This window comes from Salvelinus fontinalis, chromosome 12 (genome assembly GCF_029448725.1).
Source record: "Salvelinus fontinalis isolate EN_2023a chromosome 12, ASM2944872v1, whole genome shotgun sequence".
Classification (NCBI taxonomy): Eukaryota; Metazoa; Chordata; class Actinopteri; order Salmoniformes; family Salmonidae; genus Salvelinus; species Salvelinus fontinalis.
Window position 1 is genome coordinate 49,397,097 of NC_074676.1, and position 24,409 is coordinate 49,421,505.

At 41.6% G+C, this 24,409-nt stretch overlaps 2 protein-coding genes across 5 annotated transcripts in view; one reads left to right on the top strand and one right to left on the bottom strand.

Annotated features, from left to right (window-relative positions):
- Positions 1-2,923: 2,923 nt before the first annotated feature.
- On the bottom strand, positions 2,924-12,785 carry LOC129867569 (uncharacterized). Its single transcript, XM_055941052.1, has 3 exons — positions 11,518-12,785; positions 10,252-11,164; positions 2,924-5,025 (listed from the first exon to the last, which is right to left on the bottom strand). Exons 1-3 carry the CDS (start codon positions 11,524-11,526, stop codon positions 4,169-4,171), a joined length of 1,779 nt encoding a protein of 592 aa, XP_055797027.1. The 5' UTR covers positions 11,527-12,785; the 3' UTR covers positions 2,924-4,168.
- Positions 12,786-18,263: 5,478 nt separating this feature from the next.
- The window catches only part of LOC129867570 (polypyrimidine tract-binding protein 1-like), a 29,009-nt gene continuing 22,863 nt past the window's right edge, over positions 18,264-24,409 (top strand). For 3 of the 4 annotated variants that reach the window (XM_055941053.1, XM_055941055.1, XM_055941054.1), the window contains exons 1-2: positions 18,264-18,400; positions 19,178-19,231. In XM_055941053.1, the coding sequence (XP_055797028.1) occupies positions 18,393-18,400; positions 19,178-19,231 (62 nt within the window). In that variant the 5' untranslated portion in view covers positions 18,264-18,392. Of the gene's footprint in view, positions 18,401-19,177; positions 19,232-22,597; positions 22,727-24,409 lie in introns of those variants that run through there. The other variant, XM_055941056.1, reaches the window with a different exon arrangement.

Genomic DNA, 24,409 nt, shown 5'->3' on the forward strand with positions numbered 1-24,409 from the left:
GACACGGTCCAGAAAACCGGCCACGGGCCGGTCCCGACAACAGGCTCAAACACCACTAACCTCTTTTACCACCTACGCAAGAATCATGTGAAACAGTACGGAGAGAGTCTACGAATGAGACCCAAAAACGTACAGTCGAGTGTTCAAAACAAACCACCAACTCAGACGCTGCAAGAGGCTTTTGCCCGCGGCACACCATATGGCAAAGAATCACGAAGATAGAAGGAGATAACAAGCTGCCGTTACGACTTACATCTGCAAAGACATGGCCCCAATTTACACGGTCGAGAAACGGGGGTTTCATGAGTTGCTAACACTAGACCCAAGGTACTAAATGCAAATTGATATGTGACACATATTAATGCCAAAATAACATGCAAAACAGGCAAGCCCTCAAAAATATATACAGTGGGGCAAAAAAGTATTTAGTCAGCCACCAATTGTGCAAGTTCTCCCACTTAAAAAGATGAGTGAAGCCTGTAATTTTCATCATAGGTACACTTCAACTATGACAGACAAAATGAGAAAAAAAAAATCACATTGTAGGATTTTTAATGAATTTATTTCCAAATTATGGTGGAAAATAAGTATTTGGTCACTTACAAACAAGCAAGATTTCTGTCTCTCACAGACCTGTAACTTCTTTAAGAGGCTCCTCTGTCCTCCACTCGTTACCTGTATTAATGGCACCTGTTTGAACTTGTTATCAGTATTAAAGACACCTGTCCACAACCTCAAACAGTCACACTCCAAACTCCACTATAGCCAAGACCAAAGAGCTGTCAAAGGACACCAGAAACAAAATTGTAGACCTACACCAGGCTGGGAAGACTGAATCTGCAGTAGATAAGCAGCTTGGTTTGAAGAAATCAAGATCTCACCCCGTGGGGTCAAAATGATCACAAGAACGGTGAGCAAAAGTCCTAGAACCACACGGGGGGACCTAGTGAATGACCTGCAGAGAGCTGGGACCAAAGTAACAAAGCCTATCATCAGTAACACACTACGCCGCCAGGTATGATATTGACAGACTTGATTCATGATGATGACTGCTAGCTAAGATTTTGAAAGTAGGATTAGTCCAACCAAAGCTACTGTAGATATGTAATTTGACATCATTTTAATGGTGGCCAATGACCTTGAGCCTTCTTGGATTGGGGACTTCTAATGTAACTTAAAGCACCCAAGGGGCTTGAATTTTCAAACTCTACCCTTAGATTTGGCAGTGACGTAGTGTCCCCATGAGAGACAGAACACTGAGCCAATCACGACGCAACTAGCGAACATTAACAACCCCTACGCTCTGTATTTTCTGCTGGTTGCCACATCACCACAGAAAGTACTGAGCTAAACTGAAACACCTGCATTTTGGAGCTGCCTTAAGAAAGGAAAAAAAGAGACCATGTTTGTATGCGGCTTTAGTAACTCAAGTATTATTTATTACTTATTTGCTAATGATATGTGACACGTATTAATGCCAAAATAACATGCAAAAAATATGGGGAACAAAACAGGAGGGGCTCTGCTATTCATACTATTTAATCCTTCCACTAAACCTGGTTGTTGATTGTTAGCTATATTGGTTAGGTTGCTAGAGAAGCTGTTGTTCATTATATTTGTTTGATTGCTATGCAGGCTGGCAATGTTCTTATCCCTTGCTTGCTAGCTAGCCAAATATTGCTAACACAGTCACGTCAACTCTGCAGATTGATGTTATTTTAAGTAGCAGCATTTGTTTAAGCTGTTTTCTAGTGACATTTATTTGGATGCATCCATGCTATTGTACATACATAGTGCCTGTTGAGGGATGACACCCAGAGTAAATCAATTTCATCTATTTAAATTAGAAAATGTCAAGTCTTTTAATGTTTGTTGTTCATAGTTCGGTTGATCACTGCAATATTCCTTCCAACATTTAATATAATATTACTACTTACATTTAGTGTTGGGGGGGGTAGAATCGAGTGGATTTGGGCTATTGCTGGGCCGTATCTGTCCCTAAAATGGCAACTTTGATTCAGTTCAGGCTGCCGTATCTGGCCCGAATGACTCGGGCCTAGTCTGTACCGTCATTCATTTCAGACTGGGGCTGGATCCGGCAGCTGGGCCAGCAGTTTTAGATCTGGCATGCCGAATTCAGTCCAGATGTTTGTGCTACCTGGTTAGGCATAGGCCGACACACTTGTGATTTAAAACAATCCACAACAATTTTTTTTAAAGAAGCTCATGAACACTGTGGCTAGGTCATGCTCCCTGGTGAAGTATTTTTAATGATTTTATTTAGACAGGAGTAATTATATCATTTGGGCCAAACATCAATTTCCTTTCGTGCAAACTACAATGTGCACTCGCCAACTTTTCTTTCCAATTCACAAGAGGCTGAAACCAGAGATCTGTATATAATGACGAGATGATCACGTCTCTGCCCTAACAATGGGAGTCTTTGTCCCAAATGCCGGAAGGCATACACCAAGTTTAGGTCTGTATATTATGTCCATAGAAATGCATCGGGCTTATTCTTGACAGATTTTGGTGAGAGTGATCCATCTCGCTTCGCCTCTTCCCCTCTGCTGAAGCTATATCACCTGAGAAAGTATTTGAGCGAGCGAAAGAGCAACACCTCTATATGTAGCCCATGTATCTGATACTGTCTCGCCAGAAATAGTATGACATGACATACTCTTTTGGTCCAGACAGAATCAGATACATGGTCTACACATACTGAGACAGAGGGGCATTGTTTTGCTCGCTCGGATGCTTTAGCTGAGATTGATGGGTCTTTCTGTCGGCGCGTGTCTCGGTCAAATAAATGATCAATATTTGATTTGGTCGGGCAAGGAGGTACGCAGGCCCTGCTTCAGATATATAGTACTAGACCTATACACACGGAGTATAGATTTCACAGGTACTTGGTTGAGTGAACAATTACAAGACATAAAAATCAGCACACTAATGCTCCCCAGAGTGATTTCCACAGTTTCATATTCAGAAATCCTTGTCTGATATCCCTATTTTTAGTGATAAGAAAGGAACTCCGTGTAGGAATAGATTAACCTGAGGCTTCTTTTTTATTTACAATCAGTCTTTGCTCCCGAGTGGCGCAGCGGTCTAAGGCACTGCATCTCATTGCTAGAGGCATCACTACATTCACCCTGGTTTGAATTTATGCTGTATCACAACCGGCCGTGATTGGGAGTCCCATAGGGCTGCGCACAATTGGCCCATCGTCGTCCGGATTTGGCCAGTGTAGGCCGTCATTGTAAATAAGAATTTGTTCTCTTCTTTGCATAGTTAAATAAAGGTTACATTTTTTAAGTCAAATAGTAATGTTACATTCCTTTCCATATCCTGTTTCTCTCTCTCGTTGACCCAACTATTATGCTTTCCTAGAGGTGTACCCAGCTGACACAGAGTGTTTTTGTTATATTCTATAAGGTTGCATATTGGTTACATTAGAACCAACGTTGTGACAACGTTTTGATTTACAAGAAAAAGGTTTCCCTTGTCCAACGTTTGAATTTCAGTTCACAATGTTTCTCACAAAATATTTTCAAATTGCCAATCTTAAAGCATTTTACAACATTGTACAAGGTTGTGGTATCGTACTAGATTGTATATGCTCCTGTCCTGAAAGTCATACAGTAAATAATAAATCAGTTTCATTTCATGTGTATGTTCAGGGCTAAAGATTCAAGACTAAAGTCTACTGCAATCTAGCCTAATAAAAAGTACTAGCTGGTAGTAGTGTAGCATTGCGTGGGTGATCTTCGGGACAAGTAAGAGTTGTGATCGTAAGCATAGAGTTGTGTTCTATTGAATTCTGTGATTGAGGTCCTCTCTCGCTCCTCATTTCTGTAACTCTCTCATGCAAGCTACAGTATGTAATTTAGGGTACAGGAAATATGACACGAGTTAACTGAATGAAGGTTATTTGCATTATGAGAGCGGCTGGAGACTGGAGTAACTTAGAAATATGAGGAATCATTATCATGAAAATAAGATTTTTTTTGTAATACCATTTATGAGTATTTCAACCATAACATAGCATACAACATTCAATGGTGTAAAACAACACATGTCATGCTAGGATATCACACTTTGAATGTATGTATGCACATACAGTATACAGTTAAAATACAATCAATGTTCTTCTATTAGTACCTGCTGACTAATATACGGCTGCTGCCCTCCCATTACGAACGGAGAGTATATGGTGGCTCAGAGACTTAATAATCTTTTCCAGGCGAGGTTTGGGCATGGCATGGCGGCTGAACCAGTGATTATCCCAGGGCCTACACTGGCTCAGTGGGCAACAGTACATTGCATCAGAGGCGATCAGGTGGCTTCCAACACGCTTGGATACGTAGAGCTTGTAGTCCCACAGGGGGCAGCGTTCTGGATCGTCAGCCAGGCCGTGCATCCGTACGGGGCTCTGTTCTGGGAAATTAGTATTGTTCCACTCCAGGTATTCCAGTTTTTCCCCGTCGCACGTCCCTGGGTGGGTCTCCGTGGCCGTGTGGAAGTCAGAGACTCGCCCGGGCCAGACTCCCTGGAGGTGGAACTTCCCAAAGGCCTTGAGGTTGTTGAGCAGGACCAGGTTGAGCAGCCCATCCGGTGTGGCCCTAGACAGGACTCCTGCCTGCCTCAGTGCAGCCTCCTCTTCTCTCCTCAAGCTCTGGATCACCAGGATGTCTCTGTCCCACTCTCTCTGCTTCAAGTTCTGGCAGCAGTTATCCAGTTCCCTAATGGTGTTTGTGAACTCGGCTGACTTCCGGATACTGAAGCTGCAGCCCTGGTTCTGCAGATCACGGTCCAGCATACGGGCGTATGTCGTAAGAGTGCTGCTGCTCAAGGCCTGCAGGCGGGACTCCTCCCACACATACTGGAAGAAGGCGACCAATAACCTGTCCAGCTCGGCGATAGGCAGGCTGCCTGGACAGCGGGCCGCCGAATGGTTTTGAGAGTTTAGCCACATGATAAAGGTCATGAGATTGCCCAGGCTGGCCTCTGCTCTCTTTGGCCCCCCTGGAAGAAACATAGAAAAATAACAGTCACACTACTAACCTTGCCCAAGACACCATTTACATTGAATAAACATTACAGTAATTTAAATGTGAGTAACTACAACTTAGACAATCATACTATTACCATCAATAATGGCGCCGAAGGATATGGCCTGCCGTTTTACCATCCCGCAACCAAATGTGCTATTGTGTAATGTTTTTTTCGCGTTATTTGTAACTTATTTTGTACATAATGTTTCTGCCACTGTGTCTTATGACCAAAAAGAGCTCCCCCCGTACTGGAGGAATTCTTCTTCAACGAGTCGGACGGGAAGGATTTACTCCAGACAAGGCCCTCATCCCTGTCCATCCATGCAGGAGGAAAAGACGGAGGTATCATGGACGACAGTCCGGGTGCCTTGTAAGAATACGTCGCAGAGAGGGTAATCTACCTTTACCATCGGTCCTATTAGCCAACTTACAATCAATCGATAATAAAATAGACAAACTACGAGCACGTATATCCTACCAACGGGACATTAAAACATGTAATATCTTATGTTTCACCGAGTCGTGGCTGAATGACGACAACATACAGCTGGTGGGTTTTAAGATTTTTCGGCAGGATAGAACAGCGGCCTATTGGTAAGACAAGAGGCGGCTGCGTATGCATATTTGTTAACAGCTGGTGCACGAAATCTAAGGAACTCTCTAGGTTTTACTCACCTGAGGTAGAGTATCTCATGATAAGATGTAGACCACACTTTTTACCAAGAGAGTTTACATCTATATTTTTCATAGCTGTCTATATACAGTTGAAGTCGGAAGTTTACATGCACTTAGGTTGGCGTCATTAAAACTCGTTCTTGTTAACAAACTATAGTTTTGGCAAGTCGGTTAGGACATCTACTTTGTGCATGACAAGTACTTTTTCCAACAATTGTTTACAGACAGATTATTTCACTGTATCACAATTCCGTAGGTCAGAAGTTTACATACAGTAAGTTGACTGTGCCTTTAAACAGCTTAGAAAATTCCAGAAAATGATGTCATGGCTTTAGAAGCTTCTGATAGGCTAATTGACATAATTTGAGCCAATTGGAGGTGTACCTGTGGATGTATTTCAAGGCCTACCTTCAAACTCAGTGCCTCTTTGCTTGACATCATGGGCAAATCAAAAGAAATCAGCCAAGACCTCAGAAGAAAAATTGTAGCCCTCCACAAGTCTGGTTCATCCTTGGTAGCAATTTCCAAATGCCTGAAGGTACTACGTTCATCTGTCCAAACAATAGTATGCAAGTATAAACACCATGGAACCACGCAGCCGTCATCCCGCTCAGGAAGGAGACACGTTCTATGCAAATCAATCCCAGAACAACAGCAAAGGACCTTGTGAAGATGCTGGAGGAAACAGGTACAAAAGTATCTATATCCACAGTAAAACGAGTCCTACATCGACATAACCTGAAAGGCCGCTCAGCAAGGAAGAAGCCACTGCTCCAAAACCGCCATAAAAGAGCCAGACTATGGTTTGCAACTGCACATGGGAACAAAGATCATACTTTTTGGAAAAATGTCCTCTGGTCTGATGAAACAAAAATAGAACTGTTTGGCCATAATTACCACCATTATGTTTGGAGGAAAAAGGGGGAGTCTTGCAAGCCTAACAACACCATCCCAACCATGAAGCATGGGGGTGGCAGCATCATGTTGTGGGGGTGCTTTGCTGCAGGAGGGACTGGTGCACTTCACAAAATAGATGGCATCACGAGGAAGGAAAATGATGTACCCTAAGCAACATCTCAAGACATCAGTCAGGAAGTTAAAGCTTGGTCGCAAATGGGTCTTCCAAATGGACAATGACCTCTAGCATACTTCCAAAGTTGTGGCAAAATGGCTTAAGGACAACAAAGTCAAGGTATTGGATTGGCCATCACAAAGCCCTGGCCTCAATCCTATAGAAAATGTGTGGGCAGAACTGAAAAAGCATGTGCGAGCAAGGATGCCTACAAACCTGACTCAGTTACACCAGCTCTGTCAGAAGGAATGGGCCAAAATTCACCCAACTTATTGTGGGAAGCTTGTGGAAGGCTACCTGAAACATTTGACCCAAGTTAAACAATTTAAAGGCAATGCTACCAAATAGTAATTGAGTGTATGTAAACATCTGACCCACTGGGAATGTGATGAATGAAATAAAAGCTCAAATAAATCACTCTTCTATTATTCTGACATTACATATTCTTAAAACGAAAGTGGTGATCCTAACTGACCTAAAACAGGGAATTTTTACTCTGATTAAATGTCAGGAATTGTGAAAAACTGAGTTTAAATGTATCGGCTAAGGTGTATGTAAACTTCCAACTTCAACTGTACCACAGCGGACCAATGCTGACACTAAGACCGCACTGTATACGGCCATAAGCAAACAGGAAAACGCTCATCCAGAGGCGGTGCTCCTAGTGGTCGGGGACTTTAATGCAGGGAAACTTACATTTGTTTTACCTCATTTCTATCAGCATTTTAAATGTGCAACCAGAGGGAAAAAAACCTCTAGACCACCTGTACTCCACACACAGATGCGTACAAAGCTCTCCCTCACCCTCCATTTGACAAATCTGACCATAATTCTATCCTCCTGATTCCTGCTTACAAGCAAAAACTAAAGCAGGATGTATCAGTGACCCGGTCAATAACAAAGTGGTCAGATGAAACAGATGCTAAACTACAGGACTGTTTTGCTAGCACAGACTGGAATATGTTCCGGGATTCTTCCGATGGCATTGAGGAGTACACATCAGTCACTGGCTTCATCAATAAGCGAATCGATGACATCGTCCCCATAGTGACTGTGGGTACATACCCCAACCAGAAGCCATGGATTACAGGCAACATCCGCACTGAGCTAAAGGTTAGAACTGCCGCTTTCAAGGAGTGGGACTCTAACCCGGAAGCCTATAAGAAATCCTGCTATGCCCTCCGACAAATCATCAAGCAGGCGAAGCGTCAATAAAGGACTAAGATTAAATCGTATTACACCGGCTCCAACACTCGTCGGATGTGGCAGGGCTTGCAAACTACAGACTACAAAGGGAAGCACAGCCATGAGCTGCCCAGTGACACTAACCTACCAGACGAGCTAAATTACTTCTATGCTCGCTTCGAGGAAAATAACACTGAAACATGTAAGAGAGCACCAGTTGTTCCGGACGACTGTGTGATCATGCTCTCCGTAGCCGATGTGAGTAAGACATTTAAACAGGTCAATATTCACAAGGCCGCAGGGCTAGACGGATTACCAGGACGTGTACTCCGAGCATGTGCTGACCAACAGGCAAGTATCTTCACTGACATGATCAACTTGTCCCTGTCTGAGTCTGTAATACCAACATGTTTCAAGCAGACCACCATAGTCCCTGTGCCCAAGAACACTAAGGTAACCTGCCTAAATGACAACCGACCCATAGCACTCACGTGTGTAGCCATGAAATGCTTTGAAAAGCTGGTCATGGCTCACATCAACACCATTATCCCAGAAACCCTAGACCCACTCCAATTTGCATACTGCCCCAACAGATCCACAGATGATGCAATCTCTCTCGCACTCAACACTGCCCTTTCCCACCTGGACAAAAGGAACACCTATTTGAGAATGCTATTCACTGACTACAGCTCAGCGTTCAACACCATATTGCCCTCAAAGCTCATCACTAAGCTAAGGACACTTCGACTAAACACCTCCCTTTGCAACTGGATCCTGTACTTTGTGACGGGCTGCCCCCCAGGTGGTAAGGGTAGGGAACAACATCCGCCACGCTGATCCTCAACATGGGGGCCCCTCTGGGGTGCGTGCTCAGTCCCCTCCTGTACTCCCTTTTCACTCATGACTGCATGGCCAGGCACGTATCCAACACCATCATCAAGTTTGCCGATGACACAACGGTGGTAGGCCTGATCACCGACAACAATGAGACAGCCTATAGGGAGGAGGTCTGAGACCTGGCCGTGTGGTGCCAGGACAACAACCTCTCCCTCAACGTGATCAAGACAAAGGAGATGATTGTGGACTACAGGAAAAGGATGACCGAGCACGCCCCCATTCTCATCGACGGTGCTGTAGTGGAACAGGTTGAGAGCTTCAAGTTCTTTGGTGAACACATCACCAACAAACTATCATGGCCCAAACACACTAAGACAGTCATGAAGAGGGCACGACAAAACCTATTCCTCCTCTGGAGACTGAAAAGATTTGGCATGGGTCCTCAGATCCTCAAAAGGTACAGCTGCACCATCGAGAGCATCCTGACTGGTTGCATCACTGCCTGGTATGGCAACTGCTCGGCCTCTGACCGCAAGGCACTACAGAGGGTAGTGTGTACGGCCCAGTACATCACTGGGACCAAGCTTCCTGCCATCCAGGACCTCTATGCCAGGCGGTGTCAGAAGGCCCTAAAAATTGTCAACGACTCCAGCCACCCTAGTCATAGACTGTTCTCTCTGCTACCACATGGCAAGCGGTACCGGAGTGCCAAGTCGAGGTCCAAAAGGCTTCTTAACAGCTTCTACCCCCAAACCATAAGACTCCTGAACAGCTAATCAAAGGGCTACCCAGACCCCTCGTTTACGCTGCTCCTACTCTCTGTTTATAATCTATGCATAGTCACGTACATATTACCTCAATTACCTCAACTAACTGGTGCCCCCGCACATTGACTCTGTACCGATACCCCTTGTATATAGCCTTGCTTGTTATTTTACTGCTACTGTTTATTTGTTGCTTATATTTTCAATGTTTTTACTTGTGTTTTTCACTTACTAACTTCTTAAAGCAGGGGTGGGCAATTCCAGTCCGCGAGGGCCTGATTGGTGTTACAGTTTTGCCCCAGCTAACACACCTGACTCCAATAATCCCCTAATCATGATCTTCAGTTTAGAATGCAATTTGATTAATCAGCTGTGTTTGCAAGGGATGGAGAAAAAGTGTGACACCGATCAGGCCCTCGAGGACTGGATTAAAGAATTGTTGGTTACGTGCTTGTAAGTAAGAATTTCACTGTAAGGTTGTTGTATTCGGGCACATGTGACAAATAAAATTTGATTTGGTGTTATAACCACTATATTCTGTGCTGTAATGTAAAGTCCTACCCACATGAAAATATATTTACCATATCCTCTGTACAAAGCAGGTGCTATTAGTAAATCTGCCCCATAATAATGTACTAATCATTACTGCAGCAGATGTACTCACTTTTCTCTGCTGGTTTCTTGGGTGCTGTCTTCACCTTGCCTTTATTAGGGGGACAGTGCCCTGAGGCCGCACCTGATCTCTCAGGTGTAGGTGGGAAGACGGCAGCACTACAGGAGCCCTGCCTGTGGGTTTCACCCTGGCCCTGGAATAGGGGCTTAGGTTCAGGAGGGGAGAGGGAACACTGTCCACCCTTAGGAGTTGCCCACTCCTCATCTTCTGGGGCGCGCTCAATGTCTGAAAGGCAGCTTCGGAGAGGGGTGATGTCAAGAGCTGTAATGAGGTTTTCATTTGGGCCTGGGCTTTCCTCCTTTAGAACTGTCCTCTTCTCAATGCCCCTTCCCTCTTGGTTTGACTCCTTGTTCTTTTGCTCTAGATCCACCCTAACTTCCATGTGGATATTGCCTTTGGGGTGCTCCTTAACAATCATCCTAGGAAAGAATGGTTGTTTCACAGTTCTCTGCTGCTTGGACTTTAAAGTCAAAGCCTCTTCCAGCATTCTCACTGTGGCATCTCCTCCCTCTCTTGACACATGGGCCACAAGGCTACAGTGGCTCACGTCGGATTCAACCCCATTTTCATCAGTAATATTTCCATTGAATGGGGTATATACCATCTCCTCTTCTTCATCCGAGGACAGATGTTGTATTCTCCTCCTCTTGCTCCTATGACCTACATCCACCTCCCCCTCTGTCTTTTCCTCCTCAACTTTCACCTCTGTGGCAAGTGTCAAGGCCCAGTCAAAGGCATGTCCAACCTCACATCTCCAATTAACTTTGCACTGATGCCCAACCCCTGGGTTAAGTTTTCCCTTGTGCCAAAGCTTGTGGGGACAGTGGGAGCCATGAGAGTGAGCCCAAGTGACTAATTTCCTAAGATCCTCCAGCATAACACCTGCTTGGACATGGCAGGTGGGCTTTCAAAGTAACAAAAAATAAAAAATGTAAGCTTTGAGTGTCTGGCAACCAGTGACAGTTCAATAAACTATTTGTATTAACCAGTGCTTGACTTGGGCAGGAGCTCATCAGAGCGGAGTACCTGCACCTCAAATGTTACACTAAATAATCCTCCCAGGAAGTATTGTTTTTTTTTAGATAAATGGGGAAAAAATATATACATTTTAGCCTATTAAAATGAGGTTATCAAATCTGAAAACACAGACACAATGTAAGTTATAAACTACTCATCCGAGGACAGCTTAGGCTACATTTCTCTTCTAATATCTACACTATTTGCAAAACTAAATCAGTGTAAAGCAAAATTCCTTACCTCTTCCATTGCTCCTATGCCTTTGCTGTAGAGTGCAAAATCAATAACGTCGATTATTGTCAAATATCTTATCACCTAATTTTTAAAGGCTCTGCGACACTAAGTTGGTGCATTTGCTTTGAAACATCAACAAGCAATCATCTAATGTTGTGACAACAGTATTTTGAATGTCATTGGAATTTTAGAACGTTCAAATACACCGCGAAAAGTATGGAATGTTTTCAAAGCGTGTGTAACGTCTCGACCAAACGAGATGGCTCCGCTCGACAACGCTTCGCTACAAAGGATTGGCCGCTTCGTTGGCGTGGGCATGAACCTATTCAAGTAAGTAAGTACATTTTGAAAATGTTAAAAAACGATGTATTATTAGCCAGCTAGCTATAGCAGCCCACTGTGTGTAGGCTAATGACCTGCTAGCTAAATAGCTAGCTAGCCAACTTTATATTTCACTTAGCCAAGTATGTAATCAGCAAGCTTTCTTCATATTAGCATGGTATCTTGATTTAGGCATATTTATAATTTTAAATTAAAAACTCAGGCTCTAAATGCATTTGTAGTTATCAGCAATGGAAGAGAGTGAAATCATTTTCTGCTCCAGCTGTCATAAAAAGGAGTACGTTTACTAGTTAAATAGGGCGGGTTGTGGGATGACATCATGAAAAGAATATCCAGTACTAGTCCTTAGAGATGAGAACTATGAAGACAGACAGATAGATAATAATTAGGGCTGTGTAATTGAAATAAAATTAAGCCTGTTGCTTTGTAATGTTGTCTTTCCTGAGACATGGAGAGCTGCGAAAGCCTGGAGAGCTGCAGATGAAGAGGTCCCAGTGAATGTCCCAAGAGTCTGCTGGCACGTCCTTGTATGCCATGGGTTGTATGTGTACTTATGTTATCACATGTTGTACACGACAATACAGTTAAAAGTTACACACAATGTAGGCTACAAACTTATTACAACTGTAGCAGGCCAATCCTTCTCCCGGAGGTATGCTGGGTGTGCAGGCTTCTGTTCCAGCCCAGCACTAACACACTTGATTCTATGTATCAAACCTAATGAGTTGATAATAACGTGTATTATTGCTGGGCTGGAATAGAAGTCTGCTCATCCTTTAGATCAGGGAGTGGAGCAAGGTTAGCCACCTTTGGTATGATCTTTTTTGTCCAAAATTATGCTTTAGTAATAATAGCCTACATACTAAGATGTATAACATTTACAAACAAGTTAGATTATTTGTACATTTTGTTGATTAATTGAAGTGTTTAAACTTGTTTTAATTGGTAATGTAAAAACATTATTCAAGATGAACTAGTGTTAATGTTCATTAATCACACATCACAATTCTGCAATAAAAAATTATGAAGGGGATCTGTCTCTAATTTGTCTGTGTTTTCTGTGTTGCTTTCTCAAATGAACATGATCTTTTTGTCCAGTTGTGAGCTCTCCAATCTGTTTTATTTGATTCACTCGTCTCAAGATATCAGCTGAGGTGAACCCATTTTGCAGCTTATCATAATGGAATGCATCACCACCGCAGACATAGGCCTAGAGTATGATGGCATTACTAGCCTAATGGGCATATACAATCAATGTGTCCCTTGTCATTGTACATCTGAAGCAGAGAATAGCTACTCACACATAATTTGCACATTGTTGAGCTAGCTATATGTTCTCAATTTAAAATGATACCAGTAGATAATGTATGTGAGGGTAACCATAAACCAGATTTTGTACATTATTTTTCTGACATTAAATTGTTTAGAGTAAATCCAACCCTTGCAATCTATATACATTACTGTACATGAAAATAAGTCACTGACAATTTGTAGGCTAATTAAAAATGTCTAAAAGGAAAATAATGGGGCATGGGGAGTGTTGTAATTCTGCCTCGTTTATTTGCTGAGAAATCTTTTAGAATACAGAGACAAAATCAGAAGTTCAGTGGCATGGAGGAGGATTGCAGACATGTTGATGGTGGGTGAAGATAGATTTGCACAACAATGTTTGTATGTCAAAGCCACAATTTCCTTCACAACGTATCCATTAATGTTCATTTTACAAGTAGGCCTATGTATTTTACAGAAAGTGAGCTATAATCATCAATCTCGTGACACGGGTATAATGAAAGAGCCATAAACTATACTATATGAGAATCACAATGTTAAAATACCATAATCCAATTGGTAGCATACTACAGGGTAAATGCATACTTAGTGTACCATTTACAATGGTATTGCGTGTTACTGGTGATTCCTAACCTTTGGTGTGCAAATTTCACAATTTAAATTCGTTAACACATTCACAAATTGTGGCTTTGGTCAGTTTTTAGGTTTAGGTTGATTTATGTTCCTAGCTAGTTAGCAGCACAAGCAAACGTTGTATAATCTCTCTTCACCCACCATCAACACCAACAATCTCTGCAATCCTCCTCCATGCCATTGACTGTATGATTCTGTCTCTCTGTATTCTTACAAAGCCACATCATATAGATTTGTAATACCAGTCACATCGATGACTGGCTTTCCTAGATTTGTTTTAGTTGTGCTTGCCCGGAACTAATCACAGGTAGAACTATGTTTAATGAACGGAAGATTTTCAAGCAAACATCTGCTCCTCACCTGATTGGCCGCGTGAAATTTTCATAAAGTAGTGCAGAGCTTTTTCAACCTCTCAACCTGCGTATTGCTCCGCGTGCTCCTTTTGAAAATGAATGGGGCGGGGCTTCGTCTGACATATTTGGAAGTGGTGGAAACCCTACGTCAGTTAACCACACGGTGGCGCTCAAGCGCAGACTTAACAGCACACTGCAGCACATGAAACTGGAAACGGCGAACTCGTTTCCAAGTCAATCGAACGCACTTGACCAACATAATCGTGTGACACTGCCGATAATAACCAGCACACTATTAGGATTGTCCTAAAAATTTGAATGGATATTGGCCATGATTTGGATGGAGTGTAGACTCCCGCGTGTTGCAACAGTCTAAGGCACTACATCTCAGTGCTAGAGGTGTCACGAAAGATCCTGGTTCGATCCCGGGCTGTATCACAACTGGCTGTGATTGGAAGTCCCATAGGGTGGCGCACAATGGGAACAGCCACTGGGGAGCCAGGCCCAGCCAATTGGAATGAGTTTTTTCCACACGAAAGGGCTTCACTACAGACAGAAATACTCCTCAGTCTCATCAGCTGTCCGGGTGGCTGGTGTCAGGCGATCCCACAGGTGACTAAGCCGGATGTGGCAGTCCTGGGCTGGCATGGTTACACGTTGTCTGCGGTTGTGAGGCCGGTTGGACGTACTGCCAAATTCTCTAAAACAATGTTAGAGGTGGCTTATGGTAGAGAAATTAACATTAAATTATCTGCCAACAGCTCTAGTGGATATTCCTTCAGTCAGCATGCCAATTGCACGCTCCCTCAAAACTTGAGACATCTGTGGCATTGTGTTGTGTAACAAAGCTGCACATTTTAGAGTGGCCTTTTATTGCCCCCAGCACAAGTTACACCTGTGTAATGATCATGCTGTTTAATCAGCTTCTTGATATGCCACACCTATCAGGTGGATTATCTTGGCAAAGGAGAAGTGTTGACTAACAGGGATGTAAACAAATTTGTGCACAACATTTTTGAGAAATAAGCTTGTTGTGTATATGGAAAATGTCTGGGATCTTTTATTTCAGCTCATGAAATATGGAACCAACACTTTACATGTTGCGTTTATATTTTTGTTCAGTGTGCAATTTAGTGGAATTTTATGAAGGGAAAGATTTGTTAGAGAAGTTTCAATACTTTCAATATTATTCATTACCATGTTGGCTCTATTGCCACGTTTACGTGCTAGTCGGAAGTAGGAAACTTGGACATTTCCAACTTGCTAACTCGTAGAAAGATGATCCCGAGTTTTCCACTCGGGAAGTATGAAATACGTCTGATGGCGTCTGACAGAGTTGGCACATCCAGTTAGTTGCATTTAATAAAACAGGTTGTTTCTTTACATGGTGGGATAGTTGATACTTAGGTATATCAAAATATATAGGCTATTTTAAATGTCGTTAATATTAAGAAAAATATTTGTGGGAAAAAAGTTCTGATTGTCCAGTCTTTCAAGAATCCCTGAGGTATATCTATGGCTCTGATAGCTGAACCGATCTGATAGCTGGATTTGTATAAATAAGAAGAAACTTTATATTAGTATGTCTTGCATTATTACTCATGTATTAATTTCACACTGTTAGGTAGGGGTACATCTTTGGAAGGTAATTTTCTGAAAGGGAGCATGTGAGGTAATTATTTATGGTGTGTTACCTGATATACAGAGATGCTTGTGAGATACTGTTGGCAGGTGAGTCAAGGTGCTTTCACTGCAATTAAACCCATTCACATGAAGTTTATTTCCTTCCAGTATTTATTCAGTGTATGTACAGTATGTACACTGAACAAAAATATAAACGCAACATGTAAAGTTTTGATCCCATGTTTCATGAGCTGAAATAAAAGATGCCAGAAATGTTCCATACACACAAAAAGCTTATTTCTTTCATATGTTGTGCACTAATTTGTTTACATCCCTGTTAGTGAGCATGTATCTTTTGCCAAGATAATCCATTCACCTGACAGGTGTGGCATGTCAAGAAGCTGATTAAATAGCATGATCATTACACAGGTGCACCTTTTGTTGGGGACAATAAAAGGCCACAGTAAAATGTGCAGTTTTGTCACGCAACACAATGTCACAGATGTATCAAGTTTGAGGGAGGGTGCAATTGGAATGCTGATCGCAGGAACGTCCACCAGAGCTGTTGTTATTGTTATTTACTGTATTTTCTTGTGTTACTTTTAATTATTTTTTACCTTAGTTTATTTGGTAAATATTTTCTTAACTCTTCTTAAACTGCACTGTTGGTTAAGGGCTTGTAAGTAAGCATTTCACTGTAAGGTCTACACTTGTTGTTTTCGGCGCATGTGACAAATAAAGATTGATTTGAGTTGTTGCCAGACAATTGAATGTTTGTTTCTCTACCACAAGCCGCCTCCAATGTCGTTTTTGAGAATTTATCCAACCAGCTTCACAACCGCAGACCACGTGTATGGCCACGGGAAGTCAACGTTGTGAACAGAGTGCCCCATGGTGGCGGTGGGATTATGGTATGGGCAGGCATAACCTTGATAAGGAACACAATTGGCATTTTATCGATGGCAATTTGAATGTACAGAGATACCATGACGAGATCCTGAGGCCCATTGTCGTGCCATTCATCCGCCACCATCCCCTCATGTTTCAGCATGATAATGCACGGCCCCATGTTGCGAGGCTCTGTACACAATTCCTGGAAGCTGAAAATGTCCCAGTTCTTCTAGAGCCTGCATACCCACCAGACATGTCACACATTGTGCATGTTTGGGATGCTCTGCATCGACGTATACGACAGCATGTTCCAGTTCCTGCCAATATCCAGAAACTTCACATAGCCATTGAAGAGGAGTGGGACAACATTCCACAGGTCAAAATCAACAGCCTGATTAACTCTATGCGAAGGAAATGTGTCGTGCCGCATGAGGCAAATGGTGGTCACACTAGATACTGATTGGTTTTCTGACCCATGACCCCACTTTTTTAAAAAGGTATCTGTGACCAACAGATGTATATCTGTATTCCCAGTCATGTGAAATCCATAGATTATGGCCAAATTTATTTATTTCAATTGACAGATTTGTACATGATCTTTGAAATTGTTCCATGATGCGTCTATATTTTTGTTCAGTATATGTTGACATGGACGCAAATCTTCTGTACATGTTGCTAAAAATATATACATTGTATTTTAATAGATTATTATCTTTCATCTGCACAGTTGTCATTGTCAGTGTAGCCTAGTTATGCCATTTTACATAAATTGCATTCAACCCATCTCTCCTTATGTTGTCTTATTGTTTAATTGTTACATTTTAAATGAAGGGTAGAGGAATTTGGATTTTTTTTATAGGATGTTGCCATTGCAGTGAGGCATCTTAGGTCCAGGTGGTACGGGGGCTGATCTCCCTGTCCACTACAGATGTTTTACCACATCAAAGGAGTCTCATAGCCTTTGATGCCAAACAAGGTTGAAATCCAATCCTCTAGATAAGTATCCGATCAGGCAGCTGCGTGGAAGAGAAGGTTTTATACAATCAATTCCAGACTGTTTTTGTCTTCCCAGTATCTCATACATTTGCCAAGGACATGCTCACAGATTTAGGCCTACATTTTATGAAACAAGAACGACTTTGTGCTTATAGGCCCAGCTGTAGGACATTCGTTTTTTTGGAACTCAAAGCATGCCAAGTCATTTGGATAGATTGCCAAAGAATTTACTGACATGAACATAATTGATAGCATCTTTGTAATTTATTTGTTCTTTAGGCATATGAAGAATACTTGATTGTCCATTTCCCTTACAGTCGTCCACCACACCCAAAGGTGTTGGAAGCACAGGGTCAACCACGGTGCAGCGCCCCTGGAGAACACGCGCAGGGTACTTTGCAGAACGGTCTCTGAAGACATATACGCAGTTGCATCACAAATTAATTCTGCATAAAAATTATGAAAATGCATAAGCTAATTTCATCATCATGCAGAATTGATTTGTAACTGACCATTTATAATCAAACTTAAACTTTGTTTGAGACCGCCCCTCTCTGGCAACTCTCGTCTTATCCTATCAGCGCAGCGCCCACTTCTCGTCTCAAACGCCCACAACTTTACTAGCTAGCTAGGCTAATCACGTTTAGGTTCTCTGTTCTCCGCCATTTTGTAAGGGTATAAGAAAAGTCGGCCAAGCAAAACAGACTTGATGGTCTAATCAAACTGTGTAACTATCTAGTTCTGTGTTGTGCAATGGACGGGTAAGTTCAAGGTAGAAGTTATGTTCACGAGAAAAGAGCAACAAACGAATATGCACGTATTTAGCTAAGTAATTATCTGTAAATTGCTATATCCTGTAACGAAAATGAGCTGTGTTATATTTTGGTTGCGATGGAAACATGGTAAAACTTATTTTCTGTGTACCCGTTATAGACCCACTAACGTTAGATCGTTGCTTTGGTGTTTTAGTTGGCACCAGTAGGCTATGTGTGTTTTTTTTTATTTTTACATTTTTTGTTGTCTGAATTCAATTGTTCTGTACCGTTCTTTTAAAAGCAAGACATTCAAGCAACTGGTGCATACTACGTGGACTAAGTACTGTGGTTTTGCTAATCTGTGTTGCCTTTGCGCATGTTCTAGCTAGCCACTGTACAATTTGAAACCACCTGTGGCAGTGCGATGTTACTTAACTAGCTAGAACGTTCGTCATCATATTCTACCTTATTGTCTAGCGAGCATAGCAGACTGTTAAATGACTGACATTTTAACTATACTTAACTATATATTTGCTAGCTTTAGCTAAAAGTCTTGCCAACAACGTGGCTATGCATCTTGTTGTTCTGAAGGTCCGTTTCTACTGCAGAGATGAACAATATTCTAAACTTGAACATTTAACAAAAAAAATGTTCTTAATATTGCTAGACACATCGTTATGCTAGATTTGCAGCAACTTGAAGTTTAGGGCACGTGAAAAGACAAGATAATGTGACTTAGTTAGCTAACAGGCTTGTTATTAACGCCACATTTCTTCCTTCCAGCTGTTCAGAGACTGATTTGTATCCCATGGGATCCACTTACGTCACTGAACTAGAGTAAGTCATTATTTAAGTGTATTTTATTAATGTAAGGTACCAGTTAATTAGTTGTGAATATCTGATAATAAACCGTTAGTTTTTTGTGCGTATGTTGGAATACATTTTTACATCTCATTCTTGTAGCATTGTGAGATGCTCATTGTTGATGCCAAATAACCCCCATAAGGGTGGTGAGTGTTGAGCAGGTTTCTCCGCATGCAATGACTTGGTGTGTGCTCCGCATGCAATGACTTGGTGTGAGCATTGAGTGATTTGACCTGTAATTTGAGCTGTTGCATTGTCTCGCTCATCCTCCCCCTTCCCGTCAGTTTATCCTTTATTAGTCTACTTAGTGTCAAGCCTACTCTGAAAGCATATCAATTTGACATGGAAAATAGTTTTGTTTTCCAGTAGGTTTCAATATGTGTAAAGCATTAAGTATTTATTTTTGTGCAAAAGTTGCCTGTGGGCATTGAAACCACAACTTATTTTTCATGGCTGCAGATATTTTGGTCAGGGGAGTTCGAGGGACATATTTGGCACACAATTGTCCTAAATAACAGTGTCTTGTCAATGCTGTTTTCAGCCACTGGTAAAAGGATTTTAGTGATCACAAAGTGGCTAATCTGTTAAATGTTGATTTAGGAAGGGTTGGAGATGGGAGGAAATCTCCTAGGCTGTGTTTCCTGCTTGTAGCTCATGAGAGGTTAATCTTCAACTGAGTGTCGGCAAGGCCACTGCCCCAAATTACGACTCATATTTCATGGGCAGAGCTGTGGGAAAGGGAATGGTTGCACTGTTTTCTCTATTGGCCTTTAACATGAGGGTTATCAAGGGAATGCGTTTAAATAGACTAGGGTTGGGTGGTATCCAGATTGTTTCATACCGTCCCTGTAACATATGGTATTGTACCATATATTGTACCATATGGTATTGTGTATGGTATTACCAGCAGTGCACACAAGGGGCAATATTTCTTTACAAACTGAATAAACGATCATATAAAATGTAAGCACAAAACAAATTTGGGCAGGACGGATCTTGGTCAAGGAGGGGATTGTCTCTGCTGTATCCAAGATACTTGCTCTTGCAAGCTAGCCACTTAGCTAACAAGTTGGTAAACCAAGTGCATAGCTGGAGCCCTGAGCTGGATCCAATTTATTTGGCACATCTTAAATAGTTATAAGCAGTACCGTATCAATCAAGTTTTCTTGATTTTCATAGAATGATAGGTCTACATTCATTTTTTACATGCTTTTTTAAACATGCTTTCTTGTACATATTATGTACATTAAACATGTGAATACAGTTGGAAGTGGGGAACCATTTGACAACCTCTCAAGTAGGGCTTGTATTGCAAGAGTCAAGTTTTCATGAGCGTTTTATGTCCGCTTGGTCTCATCTCCTTCTGTGCTGTGTGCACCTACCCATTTTACACCAGAGATCTGAAAACAGTGATGAGACGCTCATGTCTCTGCCCTAACAATGGGAGTTGTTGTCTCAAAGGCGGGAAGGCAGGTGACAAGCTTGGGTCCAAATAAACCGATAGAAACGCACAGTTTGCTTTGCCTTTCGCTTCGCATCTTCCTCTTTGTTTACACACACCAATCCCCCATGCCACTCACAACAACAAAGATGAGAGATCACTTCCTCTCTGACAAGTGGTTTCAACTCGCTCTTAGTGTTTGAGTTTGGTCCAGAATCAGAAACAGAATCAGTCATATGGACAACGAAACGCATTGAGACACTATTTTACTGTACTAGAGGAGACGTCAACCTTCCTAACGATACCCTCTTTATGTCTCAACTCCTCAAATTGCGCGCAGCGCAGACACTACTCGGTTTTTCACATACTGCTAGCACCATTTTAGCTGAAGACTGTTATACTAGCTGTCTAGTCTGTGTTTTGTAAATGTGTAATAAGCATGAAGCACAATTATATCAGAACAAAGTGGACAGGCTAGCATGCTGTTTAAACAGTTGGAGACGGACAGAAGGGTGTGTTCCAAACAATTCAACTGTTCTGTCTTGTTAGTTAGCAAGTGGATCCAAGTAGGCTAAACTTGAAATATAAAGATTAGCTGGCTACTCACTAGCATGTGGGCTTGTGCTTGAGTGTTTGAGACCTGTTACATTTTTTCTAGAATGCCTGCTACAAGAAGTTAGTCATTATTAGTGAATGTGCATTATGTATGGTTCTGGTAAAAATAACATATAACATACTAAAAGGGAATTTTCATAGCCATACAGTTGAAGTCAGAAGTTTACATACACTTTAGCCAAATACATTTAAACTCTGTTTTTCACAATTCCTGACATTTTATCCTACTAAAATTTCCCTGTCTTGGGTCATGTGGGAATGTGGGAATCTGGGAATGTGAATGTGAAATGTCAGAATAATAGTAGAGAATGATTTATTTCAGCTTTTATTTCTTTCATCACATTCCCAGTGGGTCTGAAGTTTACATGCACTAAGTTAGTATTTGGTAGTATTGCCTTTAAAGTGTTAAACTTGGGTCAAATGTTTCGGGTAGCCTTCCACAAGCTTCCCACAATAACTTGGGTGAATTTTGGCCCATTCCTCCTGACAAAGTTGGTGTAACCGAGTCAAGTTTGTAGGCCTCCTTGCATATGCTTCATACGCTTTTTCAGTTCTGCCCACAAATGTTCTATGGGATTGGTGTCAGGGCTTTGTAATGGCCACTCCAATACCTTGACTTTGTTGTCCTTAAGCCATTTTGCCACAACTTTGGAAGTATGCTTGGGGTCATTGTCCATTTGGAAGACCCATTTGCGACCAAGCTTTAACTTCCTGACATGTTGCTTCAATATATCCACATAATTTTCCTCCCTCATGATGCCATCTATTTTGTGAAGTGCACCAGTCCCTCCTGCAGCAAAGCATCCCCCCCCCCCAACATGATGCTGCCACACCCATACTTCACGGTTGGTATGGTGCTCTTCGGTTTGCAAGAATTCCCTTTTTCCTCCAAACATAACGATGTTCATTATAGCCCAACAGTTCTATTTTTGTTTCATCAGACCAGAGGACATTTCTCCAAAAAGTATGATCTTTGTCCCCATGTGCAGTTGCAAACCGTAGTCTGGCTTTTTTATGGCGGTTTTGGAGCAGTGGTTTCTTCCTTGCTGAGCGGCCTTTCAGGTTATGTCGATATAGGACTCGTCTTACTGTGGATATAGATACTTTTGTACCTGTTTCCTCCAGCATCTTCACAAGGTCCTTTGCTGCTGTTCTGGGATTGATTTGCACTTTTCACACCAAAGTACGTTAATTTCTAGGAGACAGAACGCGTCTCCTTCCTGAGCGGTATGACGGCTGCGTGGTCCCATGGTGTTTATACTTGTGTACTATTGTTTGTACAGATGAACGTGGTACCTTCAGGCGTTTGGAAATTGCTCCCAAGGATACCAGACTCGTGGAGGTCTACAATTTCTTGGCTTATTTCTTTTGATTTCCCCATGATGTCAAGCAAAGACGCACTGAGTTTGAAGGTAGGCCTTGAAATACATCCACAGGTAAACATCCAGAGGTAAACCTCCAATTGACTCAAATTATGTCAATTAGCCTATCAGAAGCTTCTAAAGCCATGACATAATTTTCTGGATTTTTCCAAGCTGTTTAAAGGCACAGTCAACTTAGTGTATGTAAACTTCTGACCCACTGGAATTGTGATACAGTGAAATAATCTGTCTGTAAACAATTGTTGGAAAAATGACTTGTCATGCACAAAGTAGATGTCCTTGCCAGAACTATAATTTGTTAACAAGACATTTGTGGAGTGGTTGAAAAATGAGTTGTAATGACTGCAACCTAAGTGTATGTAAACTTCCGACTTCAACTGTACCTGAAAGCCAGATTAGGGATTATTGCAAAAAAGCAGGTTAAATGATTTTGATAAAATAATTACATTATTAGTGGGTCTTATGGTTGTGGAATGCTTATATTTAGGTATAATTTTGCAAGCCCTGCATTCATTAGATTATTCCTGAGTATTTGAAATGCAGTGCATTTGACCTTTTAATTGTACAACAAAGCTTATTTAGAGAAACCGTACATCATTTTTTTTTGATTGTGAAGGCACTAAGTATTCATACCCCTTGACTTATTCCACAGCTTGTTACAGCCTGGATTAAATAGGTTTTTTTCTCACCCGTTTACACACAATACCCCATAATGACAAAGGGAAAACAACATGTTTGTAGAATTAAATTGCAGAAATCTTATATACCAGTATAGATTTGGCATTTTGTGTGATTGGTTATTGTCCTGCTGAAAGGTGCATTCAACTCCCAGTGCCTGGTGGAAAGCAGACTGAACCAGGTTTTCCTCTAGGATTTTGGCTGTGCTTAGCTCCATTCAGTTAAAAAAAATTGTCCTGGAAAAACTCCCCAGTCCTTAACGATTACAAGCATACCCATAACATGATGTAGCCACCACTATGCTTGAAAATATGGAGAGTGGTACGCAGTAATGTGTCGTATTGGATTTGCCCCAAACATAACACTTTCAGGACAAAAAGTTAATTGCTTTGCCACATTTTTTGCAGTTTTCCTTTAGTGCTTTATTGCAAACAGGATGCATGTTTTAGAATAGTTGTATTCTGTATAGGCTTCCTTCTTTTCACTCTGTCAGTTAGGTTAGTATTGTGGAGTAACTACAACGTTGTTGATCCATCCTCCAGTTTTCTATTACACTCTGTAACTGTTTTAAAGTCACCATTGTCCTCCTGTTGAAATCCCTGAGTGGTTTCCTTCCTCTCCAGCAACTGAGTTGGGAAGGACACCGGTAACTTTGTAGTGACAGGGTGTATTGATACCATCCAAAGTGTAAATAACTTTGTGGTTGAATCTGTGTTTGGAAATTGACTGCTCGACTGAGGGGCTTTACAGATAATTGAATGGGTGGGGTACAGAGATGAGGTATTCATTTAAAAAATCATGTTAAACGCTTTTATTGCACAGATTGAATCCATGCAACTTATTATGTGACTTGTTAAGCAAAATGTTACTCGTCAAATTATGTAGGTTTCCTATAACAGGGAAAGCCTATGGAAAAATGTTATGCCGTTTTTGGATAAACAATAAAATAAGGTGTGTGTGTGGTAAACACACAGGATTAAGAGATATTATACATTTTGTTCTATGAGATAATCTTCATCGGCTAATGTAACATTT